This window comes from Miniopterus natalensis, chromosome 4 (assembly GCF_054644295.1).
Source record: "Miniopterus natalensis isolate mMinNat1 chromosome 4, mMinNat1.hap1, whole genome shotgun sequence".
Taxonomy (NCBI): domain Eukaryota; kingdom Metazoa; phylum Chordata; class Mammalia; order Chiroptera; family Miniopteridae; genus Miniopterus; species Miniopterus natalensis.
The window spans coordinates 80,758,830-80,774,741 of NC_142084.1; the positions used below are offsets into that span (position 1 = coordinate 80,758,830).

Consider the following 15,912-nt stretch of genomic DNA (forward strand, 5'->3'; position numbering starts at 1 on the left):
CCACTGCCTGGCTAGGCCCCGCCCACCCACGACCGAGCCCCGCCCACTGCCTGGCTAGGCCCCGCCCACCGGGAAAAGAGCGCGTTAGCCCCGCGGGCTTGGTCTCTCGCTGCGGGCTGGAAGCGAGCCTGGCGGCGCGCGGTGCGTGAGCGGGCCTGCTGCATCCCACGCCACGTTGCGGGCCTCTGCAGTCAGACCCCCGAGGTGGGGACACTGTCGCCTTCAGGGTTTCCAGTCAGCTGCAGGGGCCCCTGCTTTGATGCCCCCTCTTGCTGCGGCTGCTGAGACTGCAGTTGCTCCGTGCTGACAGTCGGGAGGGTGCGGAAGGCAGCGCCCGTGCCCTTCCACCTGGTTCTCCGCCACCCTTCCCCTCCCCCTCCTCCTCCTCTTCTCTCCCCCCCCCCAGCAGACCGCTTACACAGCAGCGTCACCTAGCGTACGGCCAGCCTGCGGGAGACACACACGCCCACACCCAGTCCACCCAGCTGAACCCCTGCCCAGCACGCGCCCGGGGTGGGAGCGACAAGTTCAGAGAGAGAAAGATGGCTTTGCCAAGGCTCTGATCACTCGGTGGAAGTCCTTTGGGTCTGCCCGATGAAACAGGAGCGCGCAGCATGGAAGTGCTAAGCCGCTACCAGGCCAGGTGGGCTGTGGACCAGGGCACAGGCTGAGTGTCCCATCTCCAGGCAGGTACTCTGCAGACCATGGGATCTGGGTGTGGCCGGCCAGTCCTTCCCCTACCTGAACAGGGCTTGTGCTCTTGAAGTACCTTCTGGAAATCCAGTAGGTAGACAGTAACAGAAAAGGAGCACACCAGGACTTGGGAATTGGCACAGACACATATTCCCCCCATCGCTCCAACCCCCAATCTTCCCTAGGCTGCATGGGGAGATCGACGGTTGAAAATAAGCAGGAAAAGCCTTTTTCAAATGTTCTCTTAAAACCAAGGCTGAAAGAAGCATGGGTCACTCCATAAACCATAGAGAATATGATGAGACTCTCCCTTCCCTGAGACTACAGATCTGCCTATAACATCTACTTGGTTATCTAGGGGCATTGTCCCAATTTTAGAAGTTTTAGGGGGGGAAGAGCATAGGTGGTGTCTCAGGTTGACTGGCCTTTGGCTGCCAGACAGGGTCATGACAGAGGGCACTGGAATGCCAAGGCAGCAGAACTGAGTAGAAGGAAGGCCAGATTCAATGTCAGAGACCCAAGTTCTCAATGGCACTGTCTGTGGAAAGTCATCCTTAGTACTCCAGAGCAGTTAGTGTTCCCCTGGACTTATAAGGACCTATGATTAGTTGCTTACTTGTCATTCTCTCCCAGTGGACAGTAGACCGCTTCTTGAGGGCAGGGATTCTTTTTTCACTCATTGGTGTATGTCTTTTAGAGTGATGCATTAGTTAACTTTTGCTGCATAAGACTCCCATACTTTATGGCTTAAACCACAAACGTTTATTATTTCTCACAATTCTGTGGATTATCTGGTCAATTCATATGGCCTGACTCAGCTTCACTGGGGCTGAATACAGTCTAAGAATGGCTTCACTCATGTGTCTGGAAGTTGACAGGTTGGCTGATTTGGGGGGTGGGGCTCAACTGGGGTAATTGGTTTCTGCTTCACATGGTCTCTCATCCTCCAGTAGGCTAGTCCAGGCTTCTTCACCTGGTGGTGAAGTAGAAATGAAAGTCCTGATGCACAAGCTATTACCAAATCTCTGCTTGTATCCCATTTACTAATGTCCCATTGGCTAAAGCACATCCAAGGTTAAGACGAGATTCAAGGGGTAGATTTCCCCTCTCAATGCGATGGGAGGAGCTGAAAAGTCACATTGTCAAGAGAAATTTGTGGCCATTTTTTCATTCGAAGAGCCTTGAACTATGCTTAGCACACAGTAGGTAAGGTGTTGTAAGACTTAAGAAGTAAATAATTCCAAATAAAGTCATTGTCCACCCCTTTTCCCGTCACTGGCACATCTGATTCCGAGCTTCCTATCCAATGTTGGGATCCTTGAACTGGGCCAAAACTTTAACCCGTGGTTTAGAAAGTTTATTGCCCTTGACAAATATGATGGCTTTTCTCTGTCTGAGAGTTGCGGCTCACCATGGACCTCTTGGCCTTATCCATCTTGATGCTGAAGATGGGCACACCTTGCTGGAACCCTTTGTCTATCAAATCAGGGTCAGCCTTAGCTGGCCACACCCCCTTCTGCCAGTTGCTGCCTCTTGGATGCCCCTGGTGGCTGCTTCTTGCATAGCTCCATTCAAGGCGAGAAATTCACCATGTGAGTTGCAGAAAAGTTGGATGGAATTGAGAACCTTCCATGGGAGAGCTCTCAGTGTAGTGGAAAGCTAGAGTTGAAAAGAAAAGGAATAAATAAAAAATTAAAAAAAAAAAATTACCATTTGGACCTTGTAGCTGGTGAGTCCTTGCAAAATAAAGATGATGCATATATAAAAGAGTTCCATATCATTAAAAGTCAGGTGCTGGTGGGTGAGGAGCTGTGCCATTCTCACTGAATAAAAGTGGTGGAGTTGGAAAAGGCAATAGGGTGTCCTGGCTGGGTCAGCTCATCCAGGGCTTGGTAGGTCCCCACCACAAAGCCCACGAAGCCCAGGATGCTGATCAGGGTGTCCTTGGCGATGGTGAGGGGGCTCATGCCCTCTGAGTAGTAGGTGGTGATCTCCAGGAGGGGTGGGATGATCAGGGCCAGGGCACTGCTGCTCACGGAGCCCACCAGGGAGAGGACCAGGTCCAGGCGGGGGATGAGGACTGCCAAGATGCCTGCGAGAGATGATACGGGATAGACAGATCACGCCAGACTCAGTCAAGCTTTTAAAGTTTAAAAATCCTTTTCTCAAAACATAAACCAGTTGTTTCTCATACATTCAGTTACATAAAAAGTTGAAAGTCCTGTAATACTCTTGGTTGCATTCACTAGAGAATTTTTAATTCATTACACATTAAAAATTTGGTGTGTGTGTCTCCTTCCAGTCATTTTTCAAATATATAGATTCATGTTGTTGGAAGGAAAAGCTACCCACTTAGGTTCCATGATGAGGGCCTGCAAGTTTAACTGACAATAGACATATTAACAGGAGAAAACGCAAACTTTATTCAGGGATAGGGAGCCTTCAGGTGAGTTGGCTCCTGGAACAGCCAAAGATAGGGGCTCATATCCCCATTTCATAAGGTGAAAGGGGGGAGGGCAGAGATTCTACGTAAGAAAAGTGGAAGGTATGAGAGTTTCAGATAAAGTTTAAGTAATTAGTTTGTAAGGATGGTTAGTCTCCTTTCTGGCTGAAAACCTCCCAGAGAGGAAATGTATGGTGGCTTTACTTTTCAAGAGGTCCTGCTTAATTTAGCAAAGGAAGTTTAGATAAAATTGTGTTGTGTTTTTTTTTTTATCCCTGCGGCTGCTACTTGTTCAAACGTTTTTAGCTTAAAATAATTTTTATGTCCCTGAGGTACATTTTGAATTAGGTTGTCCCTGAGGCTTGAATGAATTACTACTTGCAAAGCCTTTTGTGGTCCCTGAAATACAGTTAGTGCTCAATCGGTGCTGATTATTAACGACTATCCTTTATCATCTGGCTGATTTCTGATAGCCCTCAGGAGAAGAGCAATATTTCTCTCTGCCTTCTACTCACATGTCAGGCAGACCATGGCGAAGCGGATGGACAAGTCCAGAAGCAGCGCCCAGCGCTTAGACACCCGGGAGATGGCAAAGGGGATGATGATTTCTGCAGGGACGTAGAACTGCAGGGCGTAGGAGAACAGGATGCCAGCAATGTAGAGAAGCTTGACTGCCTGGTACAGCCTGCAGGACAAAACAGTGATGCTTTCTATGACCACCGGGCGCTGACACCCGGCCTCCATGGAACATTAACCTCTGACCTTAGGACAGTCCTTCTGGCTGCAGTTTCCTTGTCTGAAAGTGATGGGCATGTCTAAAAGCATCTAGCATGTAGTACCTGCTAGATGGCTCTTCTAAGAGCCAAGAGGGAGTCACAGCAGAGCACGCAGTGAAAATAGACTGAAGCTTCATGGATTTGAAAGGCAACAGTTGAGAGGGTCATCTCTAAATAAAAAGAATCTTGAGCATGGGTATATAGAACACCTTCACAAATCACTATCACTTGATGCTCAATTTTAGATTTTAGAAAAGAGCCGCCCGGCCGGGCATGGCTCAGCGGTTGAGCGTCGACCTAAGATCCAGGCAATCGAGGTTTGATTCCTGGTCAGGGCACATGCCCGGGTTGCGGGCTCGATCAATGACTCTATCATCATTGATGTTTCTATCTCTCTCTCTCCCTCTCCTTTCCTCTCTCTGAAATCAATAAAGATATATTTAAAAAAAAAAAAAAAAAAGAGCCTCAGTCTTGGTATCATGCCCAGGGAGAGGCAAGCGATAAGTGGCAAACGCCAAAAACTCCAACTCTAAAACACTGGTCCCTGTGATCTCTGACAGTCCTTAGGAATTCCCTGGATCCACCCAGAGCTCTTGGCACATAATTGTTCAACAAATGCGTCTAGTAGGTTGTGAGAACTGCAGAATCCAAAATCCTTGGGGGAAGAGGCAGTCTATAAATAGGGTTGTGTGAGGGCTTGGTGGGGCAGGGGGTAAAAGGAGGGGTCGGGGTACTTGTGGGCATGAGGTTAGAGGCAGAGAGTGTGTGTGATGGCGGATGTTGAGTTTTATCAAAGACTTTTTCACCTATGGAGATAGGACATTTCTCCTTGAATCCACAAATGTGGTAGATGCATCTCCCATGTTTAATAAACCTGTGAGTGTATGCGTATGTCTGAGTCTGTGTTTAGGACATTCCTTAAAAGGCTAACTTCCACATTTCTGTGTTTCTTGCTCACACTAGGCCCAGTGCCTGGAATACCACTTATTCCATTTCCATCTGTCCAAACTCCACCGGTTTATTGAAATTCCCATCTTTTGAGCAGGTACTACATACTAGATGCTTTTAGACATGCCCAATTCAATCCTCATAACAATTCTGCTTTATAGATGAGGGTCAGAGAGGTTAAGTAAATCATCCCGGACCACAAACTAGGAGGTATGCAACTGAGACCTGGACCCAGGAGTGCCAGAGTTGTCCTGTTTGACAAGATTCTCTGTTGTCCTAGTCCAATGTAGTTTCTTTCCTTGAAAGTCCCCAGGGACTCTCTGCTCCTCTGGAGGGCTTTTTTTCCTATTCTATGTTATAACTGTTTGTATATACTATCTATTCCTCTTCCATTCCCACTGGATTATGAGTCAGGGAAGGTAGTGAAGCTCAAGTTCATAATCTACTCACATCAGCACCCCCACGTATCTAGTCTGGCATCTGCATATAATTGGCATGCAGTGAATGCTTGATGGATGACATTTACCAGCTTGGGAAAGGTACCTCATTTAAGGCCAACTAAGCCTCCAAGTGACCCTTAAAAAGGCAGGCATCCTGTATTGACGATATGCCTCAGTGTGGAGAAAATACTCACAATCCAATACGGGTTTGTGTGTCCATTTAAATATTTCACTGTTGAAATCTGGCTCGCCTAACTGTTGCATGAACTGAGTGCAGGTGAATGAAACATTTTGACAGTGGCCTTCCCAAGTTGGTTCTTGCTTTATGACTTTTTCATCGTAGCTACTCTAACATGGGGATGTGCACCACTGGCTGTGGCAAGCAAGACTTGGTAACACAGCCTTGGCAAACATGATGGAAGTATTGCCACCCACGGACTCCTCTCTCTGCCTCTTGCCCTCCCCCAGACCCTTCCCTTCTCTCCTTAGGTGACCAAGGGCTCTCACTTCATCCCTTCCTTCCTAAGTCATGTCCTTCTTCATACTGAGCTAATAAGGCCTCACTCAACATGAGAGGCTGTGGTTGGAGGAGCTCCCTGAACAGAGAACCCACAGCCCAGGGCTCCAGCAACAGCTTTGCTTCTCCCTGGAGAGGTCCTCTAGACCTCAGTTTGCCATCTGTGGCAGGGAGGAGGAAGTGACCTAAACGTTCCCACGAGGCCCCGAGTCCCCACCACCGGAGGCCCATAAAGTTACCAGCAGTTGGGCAGGTTAAGGGTTATGCTGGCCTTGATGTCATTTTGAAACCGCAGGTAGCCCAGAACCGCGAAGCCAATGTACAGGGCAGTGATGATGGACATTCCCAAAGACAGGATAGCTGGGAAGCGGCGGGTATCCTTCATCTTGTTTTCCAGGGGCAGAACCTACAGAAACATCACAGTGTGAGAGGACAGCAGGAGAAAGGGGGACATGAAAATAAAGAAGAAAGGAAGGCCACTTCGGGGTATATACCCCCCAAAAATTGGAAGCGTGAACTTGAACAGATATTTGCACACCCGTTCACAGCAGCATGATTCACAATAACGAAAGGTGGAAGCTTTTTAGAAGTGTCTGTTAATGGATAATTGGATAAACAAATGTGGTATATACATACAATGGAATATTATTTGAACTTAAAAGGGAAGAAAATTCTGATACATGCCACAACATGGGTGAACCTTGAGGACATAATGCTAAATAAAACAAGCCAAGCATGAAAGGACAGATACTGCGTGATTTCATTTATATGAGGTGCCTGGAGTAGTCGAATTCATAGAGTCAGAAAGTAGAATGGTGGTTTCCAGGGACTGGGGAGGAGGGGAATGAGGAGTCATTGTTTAATGGGTAGAGAGGTTCAGTTTCTCGAGATGAAAAGAATTCTGGACATGGATGGTGGTGATGGGTTGCACAATGTGAATGTCTCTCATGTCAGTGAACTGGATGCTTACAATGGTGAAGATGGTGAATTTTGTTAGGTGTACTTTACCACAGTTAAAGAAAAAAGAAAGAAAGGAAAGAAAGCCAAGAGTTAGAAGATAAACCCTGGACCATTCAGAGCTGGGAGGGCCAGACCAAGGAGCTCAGCCCGTTGGTGCAGCCCGATCTGGCCAGATGCGTTTTCTTTGGCCACCATAGTCTTTATGACAACGGACTATGAATACCTTCAGGCACAACATTCTTTCCCCATTCGCCAGGCCCACCTCTCCTGCTCACACTGACATATACCTGGCCTCTTCACCCACACTGCCTTCCAAAGGCATCTGAATTTACTCACGATTCCAGTGTACTCATCCCTCTCTGTACAGATGGGGACCTGAGACTCAGGTTACACAGTGGGCTGGTGGGAGAGCTGGGACCAGGGCTTCCTGGTCCCCCAGAGGCACATTTTTCCCCACACCATGTTCTCAGGATCCTTTCACCCCAGATGCATCCCTGGCTCTAAGAGGATCCAACTGGAGACCAGCCTGTCTCTTGAGCCTGCTGGGCATCCAAAGGTCACTTCTGTCTTTTGAACCAACACTGTGAAGGCCACAACTCTATGAAGCTGGTTCTTGTACAGTTCTAATTTTACAGATGAGGAAAACAAGGCTTTGAAGATGCAAGACTAGGGTTGTCCTCCAAAGTCCAAGTGCTTGCGTCTACCCAATCTTGCCTATACTCCTACAGCACTGGGCATGTGTATTGCTTAGTAGGAATTTAGCATCTGTGCCCTTGTACTGTTAGTAACTTTTTGTCCTACATGCATCTCCCCCCTGCCCCATGCAAATGGGAACTACGTGGGGGGAGTGCTATGTAGGGGTCATTGCCAAGCTTTTCAACTTCCTTCTGAGTAAGGGGCAGGTTCCCAGTTGCAGCAGGTGTTCAGGAAAACATCATGGGGACTATGTGAAGAGCAGACAGTCCATCCTGTAATACATTTTAGCTGCATAAATTCTCCAGGCTAAAAATAATCATTTTATTAGTCCAGAACAGTGGAACCATGGCCCATAGAAGGTGGGCAAATACATGGTGACGGAAGGAGACCTGACTTTGGGTGATGAACACACAATGCAATATTCAGATGATGTATTATAGCACTGTACATTTGAAACCTACACTAATTTTATTAACCAATGCCACCCCAATAAATGTAATAAGATTAAAAAATAAAAGAAATGCTAATGAAGGGTGTTCATGCTGAAGGAAAATGATACAGGAGGGAAACTTGTGAATTTAAGAATAAAGAGCAACAGAAATGGTAATTATCTGGGTAGATATAATAGACTATTTTTCTCTTAGTAAGTTTGTTGTAATGAAGGACAATGTATGACTATTGAAAGCAAGAATCATAACATTGTCTGATGGAGTTTTAATGTATTTGGATATAATACATACAGGCAATACAACATAAAGGGAGGGAAGAAAAGGGTCCTATGTGATTGTAAGATTTTTACAGTTTACCAGAAACGATAAAATGTTAACTATAAGTAAACTGTGCAAAGCTATACAGGGTGTCCCCAAAACATGTATACATACTTTAACAGCTGATAATTCAATGAGTGTTTCTTTCTTTTCAGCCAGACTAAGCTTTGAACAAAGTAAATTCATTCTAAAATGCTACTGGAAGTTTGAAAACGCAGTTGAAATACAAACACTGCCTTTAAAATTATTCAAAGTGTGTATACATTTTTTGGGGACACCCTGATAACTCACTTAGTTTTCACTCCTTTTCAGGTTTAACCAATTTGAAATAATAGGTGAAGCCATACTAAGCTTTGAACAGAGAAAATGTATCCAGTAGACTTTTTTATGGGATGCATAAAAGATAAAGTTTATGGTATAAAACTGGCAATAGTCGACGAACTAAGGGCGCACAAATACTGAACAAAATGACTCTTGATGTTTGTAATTCCACTGCTTCGCATTATCAGCAGTGCCTGGACCAGAAAAGTCATCAGTTTGAAAATAGGTGTTGACAAAAAAAATTATTCATTTCTGTAGATTCTTTTAAATTTTGAAAATGAACTGTATGTTAACAAACACTAACTTTATAATCATTCAAAGTGTGTTTACATTTTTTGGGACACTCTGCATATGTATATTAGAATCCCCAGAGCAACCACTAAAAGTATTAGAGAAAGAGATATACTAGTCAAAAATCCAATATGGCAAATTGAAGTGGAATACTAAGAAGTATTCAAATAATCTAAAAGAAGGTAAGAAAGGGAAAACAGAAAAAGTGAAAGGAAAGCTAAAATATAAAACACAGACCTGCTAACCATAATAATAATAACATGAACTGCAAATGGTCTAACCACATCAATGAAAAGACAAAGATGGTCAGACTGGCTTAAGAAATAAGACTCAATTATATTCTGTTTGTGAGCTAGCAAACCTACTCCAGGAGAAATCAAAACTTACGTTCCCACAAAAACCTGTACGCAAATGCTTACAGCAACATTCTTCATCATTGTCAAAAACTAGAAACAACCTTAATATCCTCCTGCAGGTAAACAAATTGTAGTATTGCTGCAACAGTGGATGCTCAAGAGATAGAAGGCAATAAGCTACTGATGTGTGCAACAATACAGATGATCTTAAATGCCACTAAGTGAAAGAAGCCAGTCTCAAAAGGTTCCCCTGTATATTCTGGAAAAGATAAGGCAGCAGAGACAGTGAACAGAAGGTGGCTGCCAGGGGTTAATGGTGGTAGGGGTAGTTTTTTGTGGTGAGGGAACTGTTCTGTGTCCTGACTGCAGTGCATCTATGACTCTATGCATTTCTCAAAACTTACAGAAACGTACAACCTTCCTCCATCCCTCTCAAAAAGTAAAGTGTACTATATATAAGTTAAAAGTAAACTTAAAAATTATATACATAGCACTATCCTTCCTCAAGTGTGGAAGTAGAGACTACATAATAATCCATCATAACTATACAGTACTTTCCAGTTTAAAACTCCTTTATGTTTCATCAAATTTGTACACCTCCATTTGTCTTGATTTTAAAAGATTAGGAAACACATGTTGATAGGAAGATACATGCTTAATGGATGTCCTGGGACAAGAACAGAACTCTGTCTCCTGACTGCCTCTCTGTTGTAACCTACTTTTCTCCTGCTGATAACAACTGACCCTAGTGAGGCCAGAGGTTACTTTCTCCCACATGCACAGAAACCCAGAAACCCAGAGCTCCCAGCTCCTGCTCAGAAGGCCACACACAAAGCACCAGGGAAATTCTACCCCAACCCAAGCCTTACCAAGCCAATGCTTTCGAATGAAAAAACGGCTGTTCCAAAGAAGAGAGAGTAGGCCTTCCAACTTGTTACAAGTGGCAACTGGCTAGAGTCTGAAATATCCTATAGGAAAGAGAAATGGGGTAAGACATTAACCCTCAAAGCATGTTTGGGCTCCTTTAATTAAGAGGGTATCCTGAAAGTAGAATTGGAATAAAAAAAAAATTAAATGTCAGAATAAAAAAAAAATTTAAAAAATCAAATATCAAGAAATTTAGAAAGCTTTAAAAGGAAGTAGGCAATTATCAAAGTTGATTTTAACACTGCACACTAACAAAGAGCCAGAGGAAAAAACATGGAGGTACTGTCCAAGTACTGAAGAATCAGTATCTCACAAGGGAGTTTGGCTTATCAGAATCCAACAAAAGAGAGTCTTGCACACCATAGGTCAGCGCCAGCCTGAAGTGCCCAAGAACACTTTGAGTGTACAATGGTTATGCATCTCGGAAATTATGACTACAGTTACAGTGATATTTCAGGGAGCCCAAAGGAATTAAATATGAAAGTCTCCTCTTCTTTAATCAGCTACACGTTGAAGAGGAGAAAAGTCTAGGAAGCAAATGCGCTATGTGCCCCCTGCAGGAGTGAGGTGTGCAGCGTGCACTCACCCGGGCAATGTAATGGGAGATGATAATTAAGCTGACCAGCATGCTGACGTTGGCCAACATGGAGAAGATGGACAGGACCCGGAGGTTCCCAACGAGGACCAGCAACATCAGGATGGGCAGGAAGGCGAGCATGTAGAGTCGAGAGTCCACGGTGGGCATAGGAATCACTGTGTCATTGTAATGGCAATTGTTGGTGGTGCCATTAACAGCTTCCACCACCTGCGGAAAGGATGGGAAAAGCGAGCGGAAGAGTCAGTACATCTTCTGGCCGTATGATTAGCTCAGTGCCTGTCCCACAATCAAACTCCCTCCCAGAGGGCTGGAATGTCTCACTTGAATTAGGGTGAATTTAGGAACTTCTTATTGTAAATCATCTGCACCATACCTCCTCAAGAGGCAGCACAAATAACTTTAATAAAAATAAATAAAAAATAAATAACTAGACTTATGTTGACTATTTGTTGGCTCCTGGCAACTCAGCATCCTTTCCTCCTGATTTTGATTTATTTTTGGTGAATTCTCTCTCCCCCGAATACAACCTTGGAGGACTATAAGTCGCAATCATATGGCAGAACTAAAGGACTGGCCTTGGACTCAAGCTAGGGCTTTCACCGTCTCTCTCTGCAATCTGAATCTAAACAACTAGCAAAATGACGCAACGACACAGGGACAGAACAAGAAAGGATAAAGTTTAATTCTGACCAGGGATCCCTGAGGAGGCTGCGTCAGTTCTATCTACATCTCCCTAACGGCCCTGGTTCCTGTTCTTTTCTGAGACCTTTCTCTTTTTTTAAGCTTTCTCTGTCATTTTGTGGAAGTTAGCCAATATTCGTCAAACAAAAAAAACCCCATCGCTTAATTGTTTCTTAAATACACCAATAGTGGCATTTTGAGTGAGAGAACTCTTCTTGTGAGGACTGGACCATTCATTGAAGGACATTTAGCACCCCAGGACGCCAATAAAATCTATTAGGATCCCTCAATCATTGAGATAAACAAGAAACACTCTCCCCCACACAGTATAAACACCTACTGCAGAACAATTAGAAACTAGAGTTAGGCAAGAGGAAAATGTAAAGCAATGACCATCTCAGTGCCCATGGGTAGCCATGGTAATGCCTTGAAATATATGCATCTATACATTTTCTATACAATATCACAATGACATGTATAATATGAATCCTTGTTATTTTACAAGACTGCAATCATAGCATACACTCTTATTTTGAAAAGTCCTTCTCATTTAACAGCATATCATGAATACTTAAATAAATCACTGTCTTGTTTTTTTCTGATTCCTCACTGCAGTAGGAAAAATACTTGGAACCTGAGCCAGGCATTCAAGGCCCTCCATAAATGGGCTCCATTCAACCTTGAAGGCTCTTCTACAACCAATTGTATTGCCTCTCCTGAGTAAGTCCCCTGCATTCCTGCCCCCAGGTGTTCACTCCTCCTTTCTTCCACCTTGGCTGCCACCAAAGCTCTTCAGCATCTTGCTCAGATGCATCTTGCAAGGGAGCCTTCCCTTGCTCTAATGATCCTTCCTGCCACCCTCACATTTCTACCCCTTAGTTCACAATTAAGCACCTCAAGCTCACAGTGGTGTTAGTGTCCTGACCTGGCACCAAAATATCATATTGACATTTAACTTTTTATATGTTTTAGAATACATTCCACTGAGCCTGCAAACTCAAGACAATGCTTGCCTTGTCTCTAGACAGATGATAAATAAAGTTCTGCTGATATCAGATTGATTTCTAAGTAGCAGTCTGGCAATGTGTTTTGAAAGCCTTCGAAACAATCAAACTCTTTGACCCATTAATTTTACTTTTAGAAATATATACTAAAGAAATAAAGGGGTATACTAAGACTTGTATGGATAATGGTCAAAAAACAAAGGGAAACAGAATATATCTAACCATAGAAGACCAAGTCATGGTCAATCTGTGTGATGAAATGTTAGTAAACTATTCAAAATTACATTAAAAACTGTAAGGAAACTGCAAAATGCTAACCAGTTAATAATAAGTTAAAACAATAACCATGAGTTGATTGCATTAAGACTAATTTTGGGCCCGGTAGGTATGGCTCAGTGGTTGAGCGTTGGCCTATGATCCAGGAGATCATAGTTTGATTCCCAGTCCAGGCACATGGCCGGGTTTTGGGCTCAATGCCTGGTAGGGGGCATGCAGGAGGCAGCAGATCAGTGACTCTCGCTCATCATTGATGTTTCTATCTCGCTCTCCTTCTCCCTTCCCCTCTCTTAAATCAATTAAAAAAAATTTAAGCCTAATTTTGCTTTGTTTTTAGAAGCAAATAGCATAGTGTTTAAGAACTTGAGATCTGATGTGAAAAGGCCTGCAATTAAAAAAAAAATTATGTGAGAGAGAGAGATCCGATGCCTCTGGCATATGTCTGGACCAGGGATTGAACCCACAACGTGGGTATGTGCCCTGACCAGGAATCAAACCCACCATCTTCTGGTGTAGGAGATGACACTCCAACCAACTGAACCACACTGGCCAGGGCAAAAGGCCTGCATTTTATACTGTGGCTCTGTGACCTTATACACATTAATAGAGTTTATAGCACCCGTTTTCTCATCAGTACCTATTTTGATATGGGCATGGAGAGACTTAAATGAGGGAAAGCATATAAAATGCTCAGCACTGTACCTGACACATAATAGAAGCTAAGTCTAAATGCTTACTATATTTTTCCTGCTTTCTAATTTTTTTAAATTCCTAAATTTCTGATATTACCATAAACAGAAAAGACCCCTAAAGAATGGTTTTCACTTTTAAGCTTATTGATTGACTAAGGATGGCCTCTGTTGTTGCTCGTATTATTTTGATCAAATTGCTACAAGATAACTTCTGGGTTAGATTAAAAGAACTTCCTGGGGACAACTGTTAATCCATAAAGATTAGGCAACTAAAGGTAGATAAAGATGGCCCAAAGAAGGTTAAGTATTACCAGAAAATATCAGTTTTAGGAGAGTTAAGGATGATTAAGCTCTAAAGCAAGATTTCTTCCAGTCTAATTTTAGAGACCAACCTTGAGGACCAGTCCAAGGGTATTATGGGAAAAGTAACCACTTTGAGATATCTGTAGATAAGTGAGCAGGGGGAAGTCTGGATTTTTTGACAGCATCTAGTTTAACTTTCTTTTTTCATATTGATTAGGACACTGGGACACCTAAAAGAAGAAGCCATTTGTTGAACAACTTTTCCAAGTCCTTTCCCCTCCCATATTCTCTAGAAGACTCTACCTGTTTTAAATTATCAGCCAGAAACACAATGTACACACAGCAGAAGCCCATCTGGGTGAATATAAGGAAGAAGCTCACCATATGCCTGGAAGAGAGGAGAGAGAGAAAGAACACTTGTTATAAAAAAAAAAAGAGTTGGCTTGTCATCTTCTCCCAGGGGTTGGTGGCCCTGTACCAGCACCCTCAGTCATGCCACCACAATCAACAATGGGGCAGTCGTAAGAAGTGAGGTAACAATAGTTCTTTTATAAATATGTTTCTCAACCACCCTCACATTCTCAGCTCAGCAAGTGGTAAAATTCTTCACAGTCAGGAACCTCTCCCCACCTGGCTCTGGGGCATTTCTTGTAACCGATACTAATTAATGTAGGGCAGTAGGCATAATGTTTTTATTAGCTATTATTAACAATTTAAATTTCTTTCTACATTGAAGATACACAGACCAATAACACCTGGTCCCTTCCTCTAGTGGTTTATAGACTAGAGGGCAAGATAGACCAAAAATAATATGGCATTAATGGCCATGGTTAAAAGGCCATTTGACCCAAATTATAGAGCAGATAGCCTTCTTAGAAACACCAATACCTGAGTGAGAGTCTCTTGTGAAAGAAACAGAAGGAGGAGGAGATGGAGAGAAAGAAGTGAGAAAAGAGCATTTTAGCAGAAGGATTAGACCGATTTCTCTAGCTTCCACGTGGAGAACACATGGGGGGGAGGGGGCAAGACTACGGATGGTAAGATTGGAGATTTTCACAATGGAGGTGAAAGAAGGCAGCAGCCTGGGCAAAGACGTGACCACTAGGATGAGAGAATTAAAGCATTTTAAGAGATACTAGGAAGCTAGATCTTACAGAACTTGGTTGACCACCTACAACTGGGGGAAGGGAAAGAAAATGACTTAAGGTGATTGACAGGTTTTTAGCTTGGACAACAAAATGAACTGGGCTACTCAGAAGGAAGAACAGGTTTTAGAGGGAAAGAAAAGAAGTTAATTACACATTTAGCCTCTGAATTGTTGGGCTTGAGGTTCCTACAGGAGACAACTGTGTATTAAGGTCGGGAACTATTGATTTGTCAGTAATGGATAAAGCCTAGAGAAGGCAGACCAGCAATGAAGAGTGTGCAGGGTGAGAAAAAGAGAAGGCAGCATTCCATCCCCTAGAGAACACCAACATTTAAAGGGAGGATAGAAACAAAGAAGCCTGCAACAAATGCAAAGGAATGAGCAGAGAGGTGAGCAGGAAACTAAGATGCAATGGAGTCTAATAGAAGCCAAGAGGAGAGAATGTTTGACGAACAGAAGAGTCAATTGGACCCAATGCTGCTGAGAGATTCTCTAGGGCAAAGAAGGTGCAACAAGGAGGTCTTTTAGGGCTTTAGTGGAAAGAACTCCTGTAGACCTATAAGGACAAAAAAGCCAGGTGGCCTGTGAAAGAGGTATGAATGGGATGTTCAGGTGTAAAGTCAGAAGGTGGGCTATCCTTTCTTGAAGCTAGAGTATGAGCTCCAGTCTTGATAGTGCCCATTCTGTTCATTTCCAATCCACTGCCTAAAGCACTTCCTGGCACATTGTAGATATTCAGTAGATATCTGTTGAATCACCAGACGTTGAATATGAGATAGGATGGTGGCTAGAGAATGGTGTAAAGTCCTGGAAGCTCTATGAATTTATTTTATTATTTTTAAGATGGAGATACACTAACACATTTAAATGTTGAGAGGAAGAGCCTGTAGTTCAAAATAGAAGTTCAGGCTATAGGAGAAGAAATGATTAGTGGAGCAAGGTTCCTAAAAAGAGCGGGAAAATTTACTTTATATGCCCAACAATGAGTAGAAGGATTTGAGGGATTGCAACAGGCAGAAACCTCCTCTTGGGTGACCCAATTGGGAAAATTCTGGTTATCATCTCATAGCCTTCCT

At 43.5% G+C, this 15,912-nt stretch overlaps 1 protein-coding gene across 1 annotated transcript in view; it reads right to left on the reverse strand.

The window, feature by feature from the left end:
• Positions 1 to 920: 920 nt before the first annotated feature.
• The window catches only part of SLC36A2 (solute carrier family 36 member 2), a 40,190-nt gene continuing 25,198 nt past the window's right edge, over positions 921 to 15,912 (reverse strand). The window contains exons 9-14 of the mRNA XM_087816935.1: positions 13,993 to 14,077; positions 10,722 to 10,940; positions 10,078 to 10,176; positions 6,057 to 6,223; positions 3,652 to 3,821; positions 921 to 2,785 (exon numbers count right to left, since the gene is read on the reverse strand). Of these exons, the coding sequence (XP_087673061.1) occupies positions 2,514 to 2,785; positions 3,652 to 3,821; positions 6,057 to 6,223; positions 10,078 to 10,176; positions 10,722 to 10,940; positions 13,993 to 14,077 (1,012 nt within the window). The 3' untranslated portion in view covers positions 921 to 2,513. The remainder of the gene's footprint in view (positions 2,786 to 3,651; positions 3,822 to 6,056; positions 6,224 to 10,077; positions 10,177 to 10,721; positions 10,941 to 13,992; positions 14,078 to 15,912) is intronic.